This window comes from Ursus arctos, unplaced genomic scaffold, assembly GCF_023065955.2.
Source record: "Ursus arctos isolate Adak ecotype North America unplaced genomic scaffold, UrsArc2.0 scaffold_4, whole genome shotgun sequence".
NCBI lineage: Eukaryota > Metazoa > Chordata > Mammalia > Carnivora > Ursidae > Ursus > Ursus arctos.
In genome coordinates this window covers 15483929-15505945 of record NW_026623056.1, presented here as the reverse complement: position 1 = coordinate 15505945, position 22017 = coordinate 15483929, and the positions used below count along the sequence as shown (strand labels likewise).

At 34.0% G+C, this 22017-nt stretch overlaps 1 protein-coding gene across 4 annotated transcripts in view; it reads right to left on the bottom strand.

Annotated features, from left to right (window-relative positions):
- ATP11B (ATPase phospholipid transporting 11B (putative)) overlaps positions 1–22017 on the bottom strand; it is a 114570-nt gene that overhangs the window by 3867 nt on the left and 88686 nt on the right. Inside the window, exons 26-31 of one of the 4 annotated variants that reach the window (XM_057306639.1) lie at positions 18387–18452; positions 17738–17841; positions 17372–17537; positions 14773–14858; positions 11751–11876; positions 3965–4022 (exon numbers count right to left, since the gene is read on the bottom strand). In XM_057306639.1, the coding sequence (XP_057162622.1) occupies positions 11792–11876; positions 14773–14858; positions 17372–17537; positions 17738–17841; positions 18387–18452 (507 nt within the window). In that variant the 3' untranslated portion in view covers positions 3965–4022; positions 11751–11791. Of the gene's footprint in view, positions 1–804; positions 4023–11750; positions 11877–14772; positions 14859–17371; positions 17538–17737; positions 17842–18386; positions 18453–22017 lie in introns of those variants that run through there. The other 3 variants (XM_048214823.2, XM_048214821.2, XM_048214824.2) reach the window with 3 other exon arrangements.

Genomic DNA, 22017 nt, shown 5'->3' with positions numbered 1-22017 from the left:
GATATTCATTAGCATTAAAACAATTTCTGTAAGTAGTAAAGCATGAGATGCTCTTAAAATCTTAACAATACAATAAGAAATAAGTATGTTACTAAGAGTTATGCACAATCAGTTTTACTGAAAAGCAACTAGGCTGTATTTCGACATTACAGAGCAAACAGACATCCCACTTACCAAAAGCTTTGGAATGAAATAGTGATATGTTCATATTATACTATTTCTTTTCAGCTATCAATTCTATTCTAAAGAGTAGCACAACTAGCTTGAATGCAGTACATGGCTTATTCAATAAGGTATCAAAGACAGCTGTGACTCAGTAGGGCCTTCACGTAACTGAGAACAAATAAATCTCTAATGGTCTGGAAAATTTAACTACTGTCTGAATAATAAGGCCTATAAGCAATTAATTACATAATGCTTTATTTGCAGCTCTATTAATTTAACCTAAAATAACTCAAGACCAGAAATAGCCTTCCATGCTTAAAATAGCCTAATCCATTTCAAGGACAGTATCAGGATTACCAACTCAAAGGTGGCTTTTCTTAGAAGACTAAAAGCACTAAACAATAAATACCCCTTAGGTAACTTTTCCCAGGGTTCCCACTTTCCTAAACAAAGATGTTAGAGGAAGAGACTAGCATTTAAAATGGCTTTTAAATTCACTCATCAAATATCCACTGTTTCCTTGGGATTCTGTATATAGTTTAAATCAATTAAGTAGGCACAGTGATAATGAAGTTTGGAACCTAGAAATTTTACAAAGTTGGTAAAGAGGAACACAAATAAGCTACAACCTGACTGGTAGTTTACAAATTCTCTAATTTTATTAGTTTTCGGAAAACCTTGAACACTTTGTTTGAGGAAGGGCCTGTACACTACCATCTCTCTCTAGTACCTAGAACTGCACCTAGTACACAGCAGGCGGTATTTGTAAAATAAATGAATGAAATGAGTCTATGAACATTTCTTAAAAGTATCCAAGAAAAGGTAGCTTAGATACATATGACAAAACATAACTCCCAACACCCTAATTATTGGGAGTCAAGTTTCCGTTCCCAAATTGCCAATGTTTTATGTCAGTTTTTCCTCTTTTCCAACCATTGGTTACATAGAAGAATTTTATTAGGTAAGGTTTCCTTTGTTTTTGATCTTTCCAAAGCACACCATGTGCACTCATATGTTAAATATCATATTTGACAGAACATTAAATACTAGAACTATATATTAAGTCCTTTCTATTTAGAAAATAGGTTTGATTAGAATAAAGTAGCTGTTGGTAAATGCATAAAGAAAATAATTTATTGCTGAAGTACAGCCCTTTAGTGTACAACATGGCATATCCCTCATATAGCACCATGACGCTACATTTGAAACCAAGCCTGCAATATGGCATATTCCTTTGAAAACATCAATTAATAAAATATAAGAATTTTTGTGCCCGGACATTTTAATCAGCAGAATAATGTGCATATGAAAGCACCAGTTGTATTTCCCAAGTGATGCTCATTACCTTTTATGTTTAATAGGTTAATAGAACAAATATCCAAGGGCTTCTACATCTTGTAACAGAAGGATTAGTCTTGCTTCACCTTTTAAGTTAGAACATGAAATAGAAATGTGGAATAAGGCTGTTCCAAAATCAGAACAGAAATGCCAAATGTCTTTCACTAATACAATTACATGTACAAAAGAAAAAAGCCAAAACTACATATCAAAATGACTTCCGAAGTTTAAATATAATGTTAATGGATCTCTGGCAATTTCCATGTAGCCCTTTCAAAAGCACCAAGTGGTTTTTCATACTGTATGATTTTTATCCACTAGGAAAAAACTGAACAGATCTTAAAAGACTTTTTAGATTATTCATTTGAAGAAAAAAGGAGGATAATGACAGTACCAACCAATAACATAACTTGAGATGTTGGACAAAACTGTTATAGTCTGTCAAATAAGATATTACTGTTAAACATTTTATTAGGAAAATAAAAAAATAAAATCTTACAAAAGAAAATATTATGATACAATTTTAAGTGAAAAAAAGTACAGATAATAACAGCCACCTTCAGGAGAATGTGCTGAAATAAATCCCCTATTTTCCAGGGGCAGGTTCAAAGGGGTAAGGTAGTATAAAAATGGCTACGTAAAGAAAAATGGGGGCATATTACCTGAATAATGGATACAAACAATGAGAATATGTATAAAGGAAAAATATTTTTGGCTTATTTAAAATTGATTACAGTTTTTTAATAGTTAGTGAAGATGTATACTGCCATTAAAGAGAACTTCCTGGTGAAGCAGAAATTTCAAAAATCCTGTGGAAGTTCTATAGTAGTCTCTTAGGCTAACTCCCACCCTTAGTTCTATACAGTAAAGTTGTCTTAATAAGTAAAATAATACTATAAAGTGGGTCCTTTTGGAACTTCTTTTGGAAAACTTGGTGGCTTGGGTACATGACAGAGCTGCTTTCTAATAATTCATTTTATAATACAATTGTGTAAGTCAAAAGACGTAAGTCCCAATAAATTTAACTGCTCATAGAAATTCTTTTATGTAGAATAAAATAACTACAAAATGATACCACAGCATTATGGAAATATTTCTGATCACATGTTATAATCAATCAATGGAGACGGAAAACACAGACGTTTTAAGAATGCTATTTATAAATGCAACTGTACTATAAAGACATGGCCATAACTAAAGGCAAAGTGGGAACTAGTAAGTTGGCCAGTAAATGTTACCTGACTTTTATGATACATGAATGATAATTACTCATCATTTTTAAAACAGAAAGCTAAGCAAATATTAAAAATTATCAGCAGATAATAGTGCCTCCTCCACCCTCTCTTCCCTGCCCCTGGGGTATTTTCCAGCCTTTTCCATGCCATGGCACATGTAGAAAGTTTATTCACGTGGTACGTGGTGGACAATGGAAATCACCATCTACCTATCCCTGCGCATCTGTAACTCTTCACGCACCCCAGTGCACTGCTGCTCTCATTTTAGGAATATGATATAATTCACCTCGAGAACACCAAAGCATGAAAAAAATTATTTCTACTTCTTAATGTCCCCTGAATAATAATAATATGTCTCTTGGGGAAATACATGAAGAAATGAATCCATTTCACTTTTAAATAAATTTAAGAGACATTTACCAAAGCACGGTATTTTCTGTTATGACCCACAAAGGCAAGCACTGATAAATCTAATTCAGGAAACAGATTTGGTAGGGGACAGAAATGCTAAGATTCTCCTAAACCATAATTTAACGTGCCTGTTCTAACTTATAAACTTTTAATTAGACCATGAGTACCAAGTAAAAAAAAAAATCACAACTGATTTTAAATACCTCATTACAGAGTAAAATGGTGTAGGAGAGCAGAAATACAGCCTTTTGTGTTTATAAATACCTCAGAGTCTCAAATGACTGACCAGAAAATATACATGAAGAGTAAGAGAAGCAAAATCCTTTGATTTTACTACTATGTGTAGACTATTTTGTAAATACAAAAAGCAAACAAAAAAAATACAGGAAATAAAACAGTAATATAGGGTATAATCAAAAAAAGAAAGTTATAAAAACCAAACAAGTATCATATACACACTCCTATTCACCACATTTTAGAAAGACTGTGAAGCAAAATTTTTGTTCATTAGATAAAGTCTCTTCAAAGGCGCTTTCTCTTCCTTTGTTAGTGAAAGAGCCCCTACCCCCAAGCCATAAAGTGAAATCTACCATCAAAGGGTGCCAATAAACAGCACACCTCCCGCTTCAGTTGGTAAAACCAGCTGCTGATTTATCAGGTATCTAGAGATGCAGGTTCCTCCTGTTCCAGTTTATAGGACACTCATCTGCAGCAAAGGCTACTTAGAGAAATTTCACACCTGCTGACACGGGTTGGACTACATCTTCCTACTACTCGTTCCAGCATTCTTCCAACAGATGCGCACGCTGTTTCTCCTTCTGAGAAACAGCACATGGAGTCCAAGCACTTGATACCTGAATTTGTTTCAGTAAGCTGAAGGGGTTGAAGCAGAAAAAAATTAGTTATTTACGGATCTGGATTTCCAAAAAGCATTAAAAAAAAACCACAACAAGCACTTTAAAACCAAAAATAATGTATATAAATAGGTTTTTTATAATATGAAAATGTATGGAAGGCTTTAAGACTAATATACAAAAATATTTAAAAGGCACTGTGTCCTAAATTAGAAGATGAATAAAATAAATATATAAAAATAAGTAACTGGTTATTATTTAAATCTGCAAAGATTTTGGATTTTAATGTCTTATTTTAACAATTTATCATAGCCAAGATGATTTTCATCAACCAAATTGAATGAATTCTAATTCTTCTTTGAGTTTTTGTTTAGGTGAAATGCTCCTGCAATTTCAGTGAAAAACAGCAATTGAGAAAAACAGAGTGTGAACCATTCTGAAGACTGGGAAATAATAACCAGGCAGGACGTAACCCCAATCTTCAACAACAACAACAACAACAGCAGCAGCAGCAAATACTTATGTAATGTTTTCTATGTGCCGGGTTCTAAGCACTCTACATATATCCACTGAAATAATCCTTGAAAATTTATTATAATTTTATAATTATCCTTGAAAAAAGCATCATTTATCTTAAATTTGCTAAGCAACTATTGTCAATTATGCCCATAATCAGCTTATCTTGCCTTTTAAAAATTTACTGATTAAATTAATTTACTGTATTAAAATCTACTAAACAAATGACTTGTACTACTTTTATTAATTTCTGAAGGTATGCAAGATTTATACTGATTCAGGCATAAATAACCCAGCAAAATAACTTAAAGCCATTACTACTAATAATTTTAATCCTGTTAAAATGAGGGGAAGAAATGGTATGATCACATAGCCCAATGAATCCCAACCCTGGTTTTGACACGGTAAAATTTCTCAGGGGGTATCATTTTAAACAAACTTTTTCATTCACTTTCCTTTATATAACATACTGTATAACAAATCTTTGGAAGTATAGAGAAAGGAGAACAAAAATAGATTCATTAGAGTGTTGCAATTCACAAAGGTTGGGAATCACCAAGTGCTGAGTGTAGGCATGGCAACAGGGACATTTGTGGAGACACACACAACGGACAGAAGACGGATATGATGGAACATAAATAACCTGCAGCTCGGAAGATAAGGAATGGGCGAGGTCCTGCAAAATCCCTGCTCAGAGTAATCCTGCCAAATACCAAGCAGTGCGAGACAACATGGTTCCTGTCTGGCAATTACCTAATTGCACCAATGTCCTAGGGTCTGGTAAGCTCTAAGAAATAGCCAAATTTTACTTGTTTTTTCATTACAATACTCTTGTTTATGGTACTGTTTCTTAAACTGTGTTTTGAGAGATATTTACAGATGTCTCATGAAAAAAGGTTCTGTGGCCAATTAAGTTTGGGAAACACAATTCAATGACGGTCTAAACAGACTTTCTGAGTAAGTCAGGATACATGGTCAGTCTCCAGGGGGAGAGCTGGACATAGTGCAATTCCCAAACTGGTTTGTTTTTTTTTTTCCTTCTTCAGTAAAATCTTCCTCCCTACCCCCACTACCCCCGGGAGTCAATTAACACTAGGAAGAACATTAATATCCAGAGGAATAGTTTAGGAAATGCTGGTTTAAGTAACAGGATTTTATGGGTCTCCCAGTCTCCTCCTTGGGTCCTTGGGCTCCAGTTTCTTCCATCTCAAAATCACCCTCTACAGGAAGCAGGATTCAAAAGCTCCCACATGCTCAAAGGTGAAAGTACAATACCACAAGGAGGCCTTAAGGCCCTTTATAACCTGACCTTGGGCTGCCTTTCTTACTCAACTTCCCAATGCTCTTTTACAGTCTTATACAGCCAACCAGTGCAGTGTTCCTTGCCTTCAGGCATATGTCAGGGCCTGTCACCAATTATGGTCAGAATGCTGACCCCTAGTTTCAATAGCATCATCTCCATGAAACCTCCCTCACCTCTCCAACTATCAGTAATCTCTCTCTGGATTTGATTCCACTGCTTGTTTGCATAACTTAAATGGTACAAGCACTTAAATTCAACTTGGATTTATTGAGCAAGGCACTGTGCTGGTTCCCAGAGGGGATGGCAATCTAATGAGTTAATAAGGATAAAGAAAGGATGGGAGATAAGTCAGGAACAAATAATGGCAGTTACATTAATGGAATGCTTCCTATGTATGTGCCAGTTCCTATGTAAGATGCTTCTCATGGATTATTCTCATTTAAAATTTATAACAAACTTTTGGGATAAGCACCATATTCAGAAATATTTTACAGATGAGGAAACAGAGACATTGAGAATTTGTTCAAGATCACCCTGCTGAGGCTTGAGCCTTGGTTTCTTTAATTCCAGAGCTCAAACCTCTTTATCATGCCATTATACTGCCTTCTTATAATTATGGTAATGAGGCTGACTACAAATATTAAAAAAGAGGAGGGAAGGCTCAAACCCAGCTGTTGTTGTTGGTATTGGTGGGAGGGCATGAAAGAGTTTATGAAGAAGACAGAATATGAAACACATTTTAAAAACTGGGTGGGATTTCAGTAGCTGGAGATGGGAGAGAAAGAGCATTCTAGGCTAAGCAAAGAGAATGAGTAATTATGTGTGGGTAGAAAAGTATGATGTCTATTCAGCACATGGTTAGCCTAAGTGTAAGAAAGTAGTTGTTACACCTGCCCCTTGCAAAAAGACCAGAGCGACTCAAAGTGTGATCCATGGATCAGTGTTGGTCCGAAAACATTTTTTACTGGCCTATGAGGAGATAAGCATTTCTGGTGTGTACGAATAAGAGGTTAGAAAATTCTATGGCAGTTTGACAAACTACTTTTATCACTGCTGAATCTAATAATAATTTAAAATCAGGGCTTATTTTATATATCTTTTAAATTTCATTTTCTAGTACACAGTTTGACCCTTAAACAAGGTGGGTTTGGATTGCACAGGTCCACTTACACATACATTTTTTTCAATAAATACTCATAGAGTACTATAAATATATTCTCTTTTCCTTTTGATTTTTTTTCTCTAGCTTACTTTATTGTGAGAACAGAGCATATAATACCTATAAGATACAAAATATGTGTTAATTGGCACTTTTATGTTTTCGATAAGGGTCCCAGTCAACATAGGCTATAGGTTTTTGGGGAGTCAAAAGTTATACCTGGATTTTTTACTGCATGAAGGGTCAGTGCCCCTAGCCCCCACATGGTTCAAGGGTCACTGTAACTCATTTTCATTGTATTTTACCAAAGCATTGGTCCGTGATGGACTGGAAATTAAAAACAACGAAACAAAACAAGAAAACAACAAACTGGTCTTTCACATTTGGCTGAGGAACACTAAACTAGACCAGAAACTAGAGAGAGCAAGGAGTTTGCCTGGTACTTCTTAATTTAACAACTTGTGCTTTGCTTATATAGCTGGTGCTCAACTTTCGAGGAGTCACTGAAGATGAAATCCATAAGGTCAGCAGCATTTAAGTGACCACATATGCACAGAACACTGCTTAGGTCTGGATCTGACTTTAGGTAATGTTGCTTTGCACTCATTACCTCTCACTTTAAAATCTAAGGACAGGTATTAATACATGGACAATCCCAGAGACAGTAAACATCTCGAAATATCAAAAATATTATAAAGAAATGACTTAAGATCACCTTTTGAACTAAGCAAAAATATGTTTCCTTTTTTTCTCTAAAGGGAAAGAAAAAACCAAAAAACCAGCTGCTTTAAAAATGCTGAATGCTGGTTAACTGTGCTTCTGTAAAGCTGCTATTTATATAAAAAAAAATACACTGTTCTCCAGCAAACTTCCAAGCTCTACCACTTTCCCATATACATATCTTTGATCTCATATTCAGGGACTGGGAGACCAGCCAGATACATGTAGCCACAGCTGCCAATTAAGTGGGAGTAGGAAAAGGGTGGAACATTTAGATCCCATTTCACTCAAAGTAAGGAGAGGGAATCATTCCTTTTGTGCGGGGTTTTTTTTTTTTTTTTGGATTGCTCATAAATACTAGACAAGAAAAAAAAGCAAAGTAATGGGAGTGAGACCCTACCTGGTGGCACTTTAACTTACCAGAAATTTTGGTTCATTGGTAAGACCCTCTACCACATTTTCTCCCCAGGAATAACCACATACCTTAAAGCTGAAAGGGCTGCCAAGCAAAACAACTACAGAGATTCAACATAACTATGTATGCCTGATAAAAATTTTCATCTTTATAGAACTTGCCATTTGAAATAAATTCTCACTGCTCTTGTTTCCATTATTTTCATTTAAATGATAGTAAACATCTGAAAGTTTCTCCTAATGATTCTACTTCTTTCTTGAATCTTCTAGATGTAAGAAAATTGTCATACATCTCTAAATTTAGTCTTTCCTATGACATCTTGCCTATCAAATCAAATAAAGTCTTTTTAAGTTTAGATAAGAATTATCATACTATTAACCATATTTGTTCTTTTGTCTTTAAAACAGTTTTATAATAAATATATAATCAAAGTGAGAATCTTGTACAGCCTTAAAGGAGATCTGGAAACTGTAGTTATGGGAAAAAAACGGTTGTATTCAAGGAAATGTTCTTCTTTTTAATGTGAAATCAAAAGCCATCAAATAGTACTGATTTCCAAATTTGGTTAAGAATAATAAAACCCTTAAAACAAGTAATGGCTTCAACTCATTATTCCGAAATGCAAGAGGTAGCTGTTCAGTGATGGCATTTAGAAGACTGCTGTCCCATTTCTTCAAAATATGCCTAAAAGCTCACATTCACTTCTCTACATTCTCTTCCTTCTTTCCTTGATTCCTCAAGGCAAATAAACAACTTTGGAAGATAGTTATAAATATAAATACCTCCATACTATCTTTTGGGGATCTCCAGAGAGGAGGAGATTTCTGTATGTTTTGCCTAAATTTAACAATGAAAATAAGCATACCATAATAATTACATTTATCAGGTATGGTTATTTTAATAATTTGGTTTATTCTTGTTTCAGAAATAACTGAGGCCCCTTTATTTTAATGATGTGGTTACATAAATAACAAAATCTGACTAGGAATTTGAAGTTTAGGTTAAGAAGAGTATCACTATCTGTAAAAAATGATAAAATCACCAATTTTAATGGAGTGGGTAAATCAGAATAACACTAATTAATGAACTAAACCATGGTACAGCTGATGTTAGGAATTCAGTTATCTAAAAAAAAAAAATTGTTTTCTAAGTATGAACCGTTCAAAGAATGTCAGAGGGTAATTGTTTCATATTAATAATGTCAACACTAATATTTTTCTTCATTTCAACCCCCAGATGAAAAAGCTGCTCAAATGAGTCAGCACAGATTTGAAAATAACGTCAGTTTTATAAAGCGTTGTATTTGTCAGGTGTGCATGCAGGTCTTGCTACTAGTGGCAGCCTTACGACTATTAGCTTTTTTAAATTTTCAGTTCTGTTTGCTCACAGAATTTTACTCAGCAAAGTATAGCTTTTACTGGCAAACAACTGAATCCAGGCCACTAAAGTTTTCTGCTCCTTTTGTAGTTCAATACTTTGTTAAATGAGACAGTAGATGTATCTTTGTCACAGAAGAGGAAGGTGACTTGTAGTTGGTTGAAACTACTCAAAATTGTTGTTGTTGTTGTGGGTGGTGGCAGGTTTCAGGTCTGGGGCTTAGCATCCAGGTCCACAATGAGAAAGGTCAACGGCCCTAACATCCTGTTGACACCCCTATAGTTGCTAGGTATAACTGAAAAGAGAACATCCAGAGCAGGCCAGGAATCTAGGGACAGAGAAATGACAAAACAGTGGAGGCCAAAGAGGCCAGTCAGTGGAGGGAGATGACTAGAAGGTGCTTGCCCACGACAACATTTAGGGCTCAACATCGTCCTCTGCCTGATTTGGCAAGGCTGACCATATTTCGATTAGGGAAAAACAACTGCCATGTCAAGACAGGAAAAATACAAGAGGGATATTATATAACGCTTATTTTTTTGAAGTGATTTTTATTTCAAAATATATGCCAAAGGCAGAGATATATAAGGGAAATAGTCAAGGTATACTTCACTCAACCAATGAAAATTTAGTGATAAGCAGAAAAAACTGGCAATTTTACTAAAACCATATTCATGGTTTCGGGGTTCTTCTAACTTTCCGTTTATAGGAAGAAAGATCAACTATCACAGGATAATGAGAAAATTCACTCATCTCCCTTTTGTAAAAGTAACATAACAAGGCCCCTGTTATTAGGAGCATTCTAAGAACCCATCTCTCAACTATGTTATACATTTTAATAGACATATTAGAGCAAAGCAGTACCAGATCCATGTTTTATGAAATATCCACTTGAACTTGAACCCTTGGGGAACTTCTATCACAGAGGACATAGTTCTATAGCTTTAGTCTAGTCAGGTCCCAAGTGGATTATCTGCTTTGGGGATTATCCAGGGCATAACATAAATCCGGGCCAGCTCCCCATCTTTACTCAGTGAGCTCTTCAGCTGAATTTTCTTTGCAGCTCAATTAGGGCATATTTTAAGAACTAAAAATTTTTCTATATTTATCAAAGCAAAATACAGGAAAAATATACAGTAAAAATAATCATACAGAGCATCCCAAAACAAAAGTTCAGAGTTCTTTTGAATTTCTTTTCAATTAATAATAATAATGAGTTGATCTTCAACATTTTTCAACATAGTTAATCTTCAACATTTTTCATTTAGGGCAGTTCACTAAAGGAATCTAATTTAACACTACATCAAAAACTAATGATGTACTCCTGTATGGTGACTAACATATCGTAAAAAAAATTTATGTCTTCCAGAATTCAGGTTTTTCAAATTACTGTCCCTGTTCTATGGTCTGATTCCATGGTAGAGTTAAGATTTATAATTTTCAAGTAGTTTTGTTTGCAAGTTTCACCATTTATGACGTTTTATCTCAAATGAGACAGTAGCACTTATTGACCAGTAATTATAAAAATGGCAAATAATCCAAGTAAAAATATAATTATTAGCAGTAAGAATTTTTATCCTCCATAATTATTACCAATCAAAATATTTTGCATATTCCAATAAGGTCTAAGTGGTTGTTAGGGTTTACTCCTCAAGAGGTGAGTGAATCAAGTCCTCATCAATTCATACTTTTCTTTATTACAAAGATCTAACTATGAAAGTTTATGAAAAGTAAAAAGTGAGAGTCTGATGAATATCAGTCAACAGAAAATTATTCAGTACCACATCTAAGCACTCATTCATTGGATCATTCAACTCAAGAGCTAAACTTAGATAAGTAATTTGGCATCTAACTACATTAAGATGTATAAAATGATACACAACTACCACTTCAAATGGGAAAACTGACTTCAGAAATAATAGAAATAGCATGGCATATTTTCAAAAGAAGTGAAAAGGAATAATTTCTTGAATATAAACAACAGGTTGTGAGAATACCTTACTAGGTTAGAATTTGAGGTGAAGTATGATTTAACACTGTAACTCCAAAGGAAGACTAATAAAATATTCAGGGATGGACATATAAAAAATGTAAAGATCACAAAAAAGGAAGACAAGTAAACAAAAACAGTAAACATATGAGGAACGATGACGGATTAGTAAAGTAAAAGCTGAAAGTCAGGCCAGTTCTCCCAGAGCATGCCCCAAGCATGAGAACTTAGCAGATATGTCCCCAGGAAGGTCCAGCGCAGTACTACCTAGTGCACGTAAGAACTGTCCTGCTGGCTGCAAGCCTCAGCTAGCAGGTGCCTACTGTCCTCCCCTCTGTGCTTGCTTTCAGCAAATTCATATGCTGAGCTGACTGAACCCTTATCTTCTTCCATCTGGAAGGACAGAAAAGCAATAAGTCTCATATTACAGAACAATACTCTCACTGTAAAAGAGGTTTAGAATCAAAACAGCAAGTTGGGGTCCACAATCTGCGAGGCACAAATGAATGTTCATACAACACCACATTCATTTACTGTCACAAAGGAGAGCTAACAGCAGCTTCTTAAGGGGAATACAACAAAGCACACAAAATTAAGCCATGATTTTCCAGTGCACAGAGTTAGATTAAAACCAGATTTCCTTCAATAAAATTCAATTTCTTCTATTAAATTCCTTGCCACCGAGATTTAGGATTCTTATTGCAAAAGTATGCATGCCCTTTTTCACAACTCTCATGCTCCCTTCTCAAAAGACTACTCTAAGTGAACTTTAGCAGAGCAGAAGGGTCACTCACATGGCCTTTCAAATGCTAGACATGTCGGTAAGGGGGGGCCTTGACTTATTTAACAAAATTAATTTAATCTTTAACTTGAAATATATCTTTTTAGTGAGTGCTAATTTACACAAATTTTTATTCTTTGCTTTTTATTTTCTTCTAGGGAGTATGTTCCGATAGCCATGCTAATGTGAAACTTTTTTAAATTATAAGAAAATGTCCTCAATGAATAAAAAACAAATTTTTCCTCATTATGTGTTTTCTCAGTCTTAGGACTGACCAATAATTATTTCTATTAAAAAAAATGCTATGGCAAATGTCTTACATGTATAAAAAATATAGTAGAAGTCCTTGGTTTCAAGAGTACAATAAGCTTATGTGAAGATAGCTTATTATTATTATTATTATTATAACTCTGCCTATAAGACAGGGGATGGAAAAATACTCAAAATGAATTTTCTTTCATGAAAAAAATTAATAGTTTTATGTTACTGGTTCTTAAGAAGTACTAACCTGATTAAAGATTTGAAAACTCTTAAAGATATTTTATATCTGTATAATTTTCCTCTGTCAAAAGAGTACACAATTAAGCTACCATGGATCACACCCAGGAATACTGTTTAATGCAATTCAAAAAAAAGATGTATTCAAAATTCACAGGATGCATCAGCAGATAGATGTACATGAGCACTTGTTCTTCACGCAGCCATGAGCAAATGCCCACCCAGTGGTCACTCACTGCTCATTTAAACAACTCGTATTTCTGCCTGGCCTTTGGTTGAGCATAATATTTTTTCTTTCTGTTCTCTGATGCTGACAATAAGTAAACAGACCACAGTACGTAAAATGATCACCTGATAGGTGAAGAACCTGGAGGCTCAGAGAGGTGAACTGATTTGGTTAGGACACACAAGCTGTGGTACCAAGGGCATCACTAACACCCAGGTTAGTGTTACTGCTGTCTCCCCAACAGGGCTCTTCTCCTTTTGCTACCCTATCTGATTGGAGAGTGGCTTGCAGCAAGGGCTACCTGACAAGTAGACCCTGCTGTCATTGTGTTTTTTTCACAGATGAATGTTAGGCTTGCTACCTTATCACACTGTTACAGAAACTGGGATCTCTCTAATTTATGATATCCTTACCTCATTTTTTTTTAGTCTATTATTGCTCAAAAAACCCCCACATGGCCTGATTTAAGCCAACATGATATGTGAAAATATGATTTCATAAAAACAGCAAGATTATTCACAATGCAAAAATTATCTTCACTTGACCAAAGAGTTTGCCAGATGTTCTTTTAAATAACAAATTCTCCTACTGTCTTAGAGTTAAATAATTAGATGTTCAAAGGCACGTATGGATAAAATGTGCTATACACATTTGACTCAACCATAGGTAGAAGGCAAATCCTCAAGTTTGTTTTGATTGTAGTTATTTTAAACATAAAATTTAGTTGACTACCACTTAAACACCCATTTTTATATTCATGTACAATTATTACACTTTTGTAATTCAAAGTAGAATATTTCAAAAATCTGGAAGATAATAAAATCGAAAGGTCTGATAAAACTTTAGAACAGCTCAAAATTGTGAACTCACAGAGTTCCATAAGACATTATTTAAGCAATGTTTTGTCAAGGTCATTTGCTTGATCAAATGAACACAGATCAGAAACCTTGAGAATAAAAAAAAAAATTAAAAAAAATATAATTGAGAATACACAAGATACTGACAAGGCGAGAAACTGAAGAGTGCCAAAAGTTAAAAAAAAAATTTTTTTTAAGTTATATTACTTTTCCTCTTCAAATCAGACTGGAGTTAAACTTAATAAATAATTCTGGTATCTTAAAATCAAATGTTTCAGGATTTAAGCTTTCATTCTCTTCCATTAAAAGACAGCTCTATACTATTATTTTTGTGGAAGCTGACAGAATGGATCTGTCTGTGGAGATAAAGATATATGTTTGAGAGATACAAAATATATTGTGCAATTTACAGATGCACTAAACAGTAGCAAGGATACGAAATGCTTCAGCAGCCATTACAGTGTACAAAGACAAATACACACATGTACTTACAGCACAGAGTAAGGCAAGATAAAAAATGGGCAACTCTCACTTCCAAGTAACTGAAACTTAAAACTTTAAACTTTATGATGAATTTCTGTAGCTTAAGTTACTCAACATGCAGGAGCATCCTTAATTATGACAATTATATGACAAGCAGAAGCATTAGAATTGTACTATAAAAGGTAGTTAAGGTGTAAAATATGTAATAAGATACAGATCTCTGTCCTGTTATGCTGAATTTTCATCTGAATTTTCTTCTCCAAGAAGAAATGGATATATATTTTAAGTTTTAATATACATATTAATAAAGGTCAAATTAGAGACAGAGCTGTGCTAACAAAAATGCCCCACTCTTAATTCATGCCTCTGCCCATCTTTTGAATATTGTTTCATTGACCTTTAGCATGCAGAAGAGTTAACAAGGTTCTACTCCTCCTACTCTACCTAAGTTTGCTCAGCTGATTCCTTGCCCTCGACAATGGCTGCAGTGCGATGAACTCGTCACTTAAAGCAACTGTGTTGGAGTACATCTATAAGTGGACAGAAAAGGGATGGTACATATAACAAGTCAGTGAGCTGTATTCATCACCTAAGAGACAGACACAGGACAAACTTTGTAAAGACATCAGTTCCTCCAAGAATAGGAAATATCATACATGGTACACATACATGACTGACATTTGTAGGGCTGTTGGCTTTGCTGTCAAAATAATTTATGCTTCACTCTTAATACCACATGGCTATTCTGGAGAAAAACAAAGCTAAAATAAATGCTGACAACTCTTTTTTTGATGTTTTTTTCTTGCTACTTTAGGTAAACAATGAAGTACCGGATAACTTCCTAACCATTTCTTCATCATTTGAAATCAGTGGCAATAGTATGTAAGTCTGAAGTAATAAAGATTACTGCATGTAGCAAAGGAATAATGTCACACGTAGGTTGTGAATGAACCATATTCTGTTTCAGCAAAAAAGAAAAAAACCCAAAAAACCCTTCTAGCAGGCTAGAAGATCTCTGAGTGGGAGTAGAGATTTCCTCCTTGGATCAGACCACAATAGAACATCGGTCAAGTCATTTAAAAGCGAGTTTAGTGGGCCAAAAGGGAGATTAGCTGTCACACCCAGATAAAATGATTAGTTTACCACACATTTTATTTTTAATCAATTTTAACCTATGGTAAAAGAACCAAAATATACAGAAAGTACTTTTAACTTTTTCTCGTCTAAGGGTCCACTTTAAGGTAACAAATATCTCCTATGTAATCCTTTAAAAAGAAGCTATAGAAAAGGTAGCAAGAATGAATATCACTTTTTTTTATCATTAAGAAAGCTCTACAAATACACATAAGTTTGCAAGTGCTGTTACGTAGATTTCTAAAGATAAATGTAAATAAATCTGATTATTCACTTTTATAAAGAATTAAGTTTTCAAAAGTGATGTTGTTAATATATTTTGGTGAAATAAAACTTTATATAGGCCAAGAGGGGAAGACAAATATGTTATCTCTAAAGGTCTAAAAAAAGTATAAGAGACAATGTATTAAAAATAGTACTCTCTTACTGTAAATATTTATGTCTGAAGATTAGAAAAAAGATAGGCAAAACTTTCTGATATATATTTAAGCAATACATTGCAAAGTAGAAAAGTTAGTAGCATACTGATATAAATATATGCATAGGCAGACAGAGTAATCAATTATACACATTTCTCCAGCCCCATTTGGAGATCAGTATCATAGAGCAACATCCTCGTTGTCCTTATAGTTATGATGCTTCTACTGAGGCCTTACTACATACAGGCCCAGGTTTGGGTGCTTTATATTCATTACCTCAATGATCACCTAAGGTAGTAATTACTATTCTGATTTTATAGAAGAGGAAACTGGGGCTGAGGGATGTAACCATTATACAAATGGTTAAAATATTATTTGAATTAAGTTTTTCAGGCTTCAAGAGGCCTACGCTGCTTCAGTGGTGTTAAAATGTATATTGGCTAGTATTGAGTTACGAAGGCAAATAAATGCTAAAGAAATACTGACATGATCAATGAAATTAAAGTCAATACATTGTTTAGGAAGCCTAACTCAGACCGCTAAATACTTAAGGAACAGTTATTCTATTTTTGAATATGCAACTAAATTTTCAAAATTTAAACAAAATTTGCTTGGCATGTAGCAAACATGCAGAAAAAAATCTCAACCTAGTACCAGTCAAAAAATCTCAACTATGTACAAGTCAAATACACAAAATGGCACATTCAACCAGTTACCATTCTTGAGCATCTACTTATTATTAACACTATTTCATTTAACCCTCATTACAAAGGTAATAAAATAGATACTTCTATCATAATTTTACTGCTCCTGAGGAAACTGAGACTTAAATTTACAGAGCTACCAAGTGGTAGAACTGGGTTTTTGAACTGAGAATTGTCAGGCCCTAAAGCCTGTATTCTTACACACTATGTAACATACTGTTAATATTTGCTGTAGCTTAATATTTATTGATTAATGTTGAGTAAGAAAATATATTTTACAAAAATCCATTCTGTAAAAATTATTTAGGTTAAAGTACTTATTTCATACTCTTGTTGAAAACAATGTAACCTGAAAAAGTATTACTAGAATTCCAATGTTTCTAAAGATATAGATATATATCCCAATTATATACCTCTGATTGAATGCTGTGATAATGTTACTTAAAACATATTTACTACCATTATCTGGATATAACTTGGTAGTCTTTTTTTTTTTCTTTTTTCTTTTTTCTTTACTCGATAGTCTTATATTTAAAAATCTGGAGTTCCGTGAATAACAATTAAAAAATTTTTTATTTTGTCAGGAGTCAAAATTAATAGAAATAAGAAACAACTAAAAAAATACCATATTTACCAATATTTGTTTTGCAAAATACTTGATACAAGAATGGATAATTATCTACTCTGTGATATAAGCAAATTATAATGACAGTTGTTCATTGTTACAGAACTGTTGTTACAGAACAGTTCTAATTTAAAAAGGTATTATATATAAACAGTGGGTACCTGTGCCTTTTCAGTATTTGTAGGATGGATCTGTTGGTCAAATATTTTCTTCACAATATCAAGAAATAGACACATAACAACCATGAGTATTATGGCAAACCAAGCAGAACCACTTGATAGGAGCTGAATAAATACAAAGTACATATTCTGGGAGCCCAAAAATGGCCTGCAAAGAAAGAAGGTAGAACATAGAAGATACTCAGTAATTGTTAATTTTTCTTCTCCGTATCAGTAAGATCAACCGAAAGAAGTAAATTTATCATCAGATAGGGTCTCAAAATTATTCTGAGTGGAATTTGTTCACAATATAATCTATTACAATAAACAGCTGAATCAATATAATTAAAATATAATATAATCACTTACCAGAGAATGCCTCCATAAAACAAAGAAAATATAAAATAGAATATAATAGATCCCCAGGTAACAAGATGGTTGATCCAGGTCCAAAAATGAGTTTCCAAAGCCATCTAAAAAAAATTTTTTTTAAATCCTTAATACAAGATAATAAATATTTACTTAAATTAAACCTCTCAGATAAAATTCAAGAGCAAAATGTAGAATTCTAAGTGCTTAAAGTTCCTATGGCAAAGTCCCTCAGAAGGTAAATACTAATGAAAGGGTTCAGTATGGAATTGAACAATTTCAAATTTATAATGTTTTTCTTCTATGAGGAAGCAGCATTGAAATTTTCATGAGTACTTTATTCTCTACTCCATGGCCTAAACAACCCATGTTGTCTAGCTTTATATACAGAGAAGTAAAATTTCAGAGATGAATATTGTGGGGTTAACCTTTATTGACCATAAAAATCAGCTGAGGCTCTCCAAAATAATGAACTTAATTTTTTTTTACGAAACTAATTATTAAAATAGCAATCAATGAAATTATTCATGACTGAAAAAGGAAAAGTAAAAAGGGAAAAATGTCTACATACAGTTAAAGAAACAAAGAAAATTAACTATGCATTGTACAGATGCAAACTGTGTCCGTGTTTCTAATTTCTGCATCATACCTTTACTGTGACTGTAATAACCATGACTGTGAAAACCAAGGTGCCAAATGTCCAGTTTCCAAACATCTAAACAGAAAAAAAAACCAAACAAACCAAACCCATTACTGCATTATGTGTTAACCTGATGCTAAATTAGATGTAAGGCAAAAAGTACGAAAAAGCACTTGCATTATTTAAGCCAATTACATTTGAAATCTATGACATTAGTACAGTTAAAGCAGTATGAAAAAAACCACCATAAAGCATTATTATGTTTATCATTATCACTTAAAATGATCCTTTGGATAACATTATCAGATTGGAAACCCAAAGATGGCTTTGAGACTGTGTGACACAGAATGTTTTTAGTTAGAATGATGTAATTGTTAGTGACCGCTTTTATTCCTGTCACACGACAAAAATGATAATTCTTCAATCACAGTTATTTTCTGAAACCACTCCAACCAGAAGTTACGACAGATCACTTGACACCATATTTCCGGTCACAGTGTAAGCAGAGCAGGAGAAAAGAAATTTACACACAAAACCAATACCTGAAAGGAAAAATAACGGCCAATGGAATTATTCCTCAAAGGATTCTATGTAAAAATGCAGTTAATGCCAGTCAAGGTATTCTTCTGGGATTTATAGACAAAACTTTACTTAAAGGTTTATTAAAAATGCTGAATCCCCAAAGAATCTCAGGATTTAATTTCCACAAATAAGAACAGAACCAGAAGTTTATGTTAATTAAGTGTACAAAGTAGCCAGTTTTTATCACTGGTTTAAAAAATTATTTAAAAGGTTATGTTTCTTTTTATTACTGACGTCTAACAAAAGGGAATAACGTTTCTTTTTATTACTGATGTCTGAAAAATTACTTAACCTCTCTGCATCTGACTTTTTTACTTGTAAAATGGGGGAAGAACTTTACAGGTTTCTATAAGATTTAGGATAAATAAAAATGACAGGATGCCTGGTATATAATAAGCAAACAATAAATAATAGTTACCATCAACAATGAAACATCGATGAGTAATCTTTCATTTGAGGGTATATTGGGAGTTGATTTTCAAGAGTAAAGGAATGGAAAAGTCATATTAAACCCCTCATTTTCCTGTTTTTATCATCTCTAGAAATGACCTGAAAAATCAATTGGTCTCACTCAACTTTGCTCTTGGAGGAATGCCTGCTACCTCTTTCAGGTTTGTTTTCTATCACTTCTTCCAGCTGAATTTGTTACCTAATTATTTAATAAAGCCAAATTTGTATTCCAAACTAAAAAGGATCATTCATTATATATTTGTATACTCAACAAATAGTAGCTGAGCATCTATGACATACCAAGTACCATTCCAGGCCTTGGGAACAAAGCAGTGCTAAGAAAAAGTTCCTGACCTCATGAAGCTTACACATAGTGGAGGAGACATATAATAAACAAACCTAAAAATATATACTTTCAGGTAGAGATTAGTGCTATGAAGAAAAATAAATGTAGGGGAGGTGGGTGTCAAGAAGTGATGGAAGATTGAGGGAGATAACATTTTACTGGAGGGGAGTCAGTCACATGCCCATGTGAGAGAAAAGCATCCAGGTAGAAAAACAGCAAATGCGGAGGTCCTAAGGCAGGAACAAATTGATCTACTAAAGGAACAAGACAACTAGTATGACTAGAGTGAATAAAAGAAAGGTGGTAGGAAATACAGTCCAATAGGCAGACGGCGTAGGGATGGATGAGATGTTTTTATACTGTAATTAGTCACTGGATGTTTTGTGCAGGTCATTAGATATACGATCAAATTTTCATTTTTAAAAGACCACCTGGGCTGCTGTGTGGAGAACAGAAAGTAGAAAAGGGAATAATAAAAGCAGGAGCAGGCAGAGGCAGTTACTACAGTCCAGAAAGAGATGGTGAGATCTGGACTGTGGGGAGAGAAGTGGAAACATTCAAGATATATGTGACACTAGAACCAATATGACTGCGTATCAGTTGTGAGAGAAGGGAAATAAAAAATAATTCCTGGACTTGCCTGAGCAGTTGGGTAAAAAGTGGAAGGGAAATGGGTTTACAGAAGATATAAAATTCTGCTTAGCTGTGTAAATTCTGAGAGTTCTCTGTGATTTGTTCAGTGGAGAAGGTAGTTATTTGAATCTGAGGAGAGACTGGCAGAGATGTAAATTTAGGAGTTCTCAGCATATAAGCAGTATTTAAATGCTGGGAAAAATGAGCTAACCCTATACATGGATAAAGAAGAAAAAACGTCATAGCACTGAGCTCTAGGCCACTACTCCATTTAGAAGAGTGGTTCTCCAGTAGGGGTGATTTCTCCTCCCAAGGCACATTTGGCTGGGTCTGGAGACATTTTTGATTGTCATAAATGGGGAGGGCATGCATGTACACTACTTGTATCTAGTGGATAGAGGCTAAGTATGCTGTTTAACATCCTACAATTCATAGGATGAATCCCAACAATAAAAAATTATTTGGCTCAAAATATCATTAGTGCAGAGGGTGGGAAACTCTGATCCTGAGAAGATAGTAAGAAAGAGAAGACTGAAAAGATAATAAGAAAGCCAAAGTAACTAACAGAAGCTGAGAGAAGATAACGTGGCAGGTAGGAAGGCTTTGTAAATTGTGCCCAGTGGTTGAGTTCATAAGGGTTGAGACATGCTTTTGGATTGAACAATGTGGAGGTAGCTGGTGACCATAAGGAACATGGTTTTGATGGAGTGCTGGGAGTGAAAGCCTCATAGGAGTATGTTCAGGGGAGAAGGGAAGGCAGAAAGTAGAAAGAGCAAAAAACAGTAACTTCTTCAAATTTTGCTCTAAAGATACACAAATAAAAATACAGCCAAAGCAGTGCAGCAAAGCAGTAGGTCAAGGAACTGTGGTTTTTATTAGAAGATGGGAGATACTGGAACATGTCTGTATGTGACTGGTTTGATCTAATAGAGGACAACAGGTTAATGATGAAGGAAAGAGAAAACATAATTGCAGAAGTAAAGTCCCAGGTTAGGCAAGAAGGAGTTTAAGAATAAACAAGATGAAAATTTTTTCTATATTAGATTCAACTTAACTATACAGTGATCTATAAATGAATTAGCTTCCTTATAATTAATCAGTTGTTTAGTTCTCCAGCACAAACTCTCTTTATTATAGATTTTAAACATCTGACCAATTGCTGGGTGATACCACAAGAAGAAAGGTATATTTTTCTGTTCTCTAATGTATACTACATTTCATTTTCTATCAATTGCCTGGAATATTACTAGTTCTTTAAATATTTGTGTCATGAATAAGTGAACATACTGGGAAATTCTATAATGAACTATGATAAAGTTATATTCATCATATAATCTTTTATTCAAAGAAATCTGTATTTACTCATAGGAATTAAATTGCATACATGTTCTTGAATGACCTGACGGGTAGTAACAGTGGTTAAATCATTTACACTGAAATAAAAGATACTGTATTCTCTCGGGAATATAGATACAAAATGGTATATTTCTAGTCTTAATACAGACCTCTTGCCGTTTGATCCTAAGTTAGGTTTCAACAGCTGATAACATGTATAGCATGAAAAAGAAGTTAATTAAGGACAGGAAATAAGGGGGAAAATCACTATAATTTCAAGAAAAAAATAGTAAA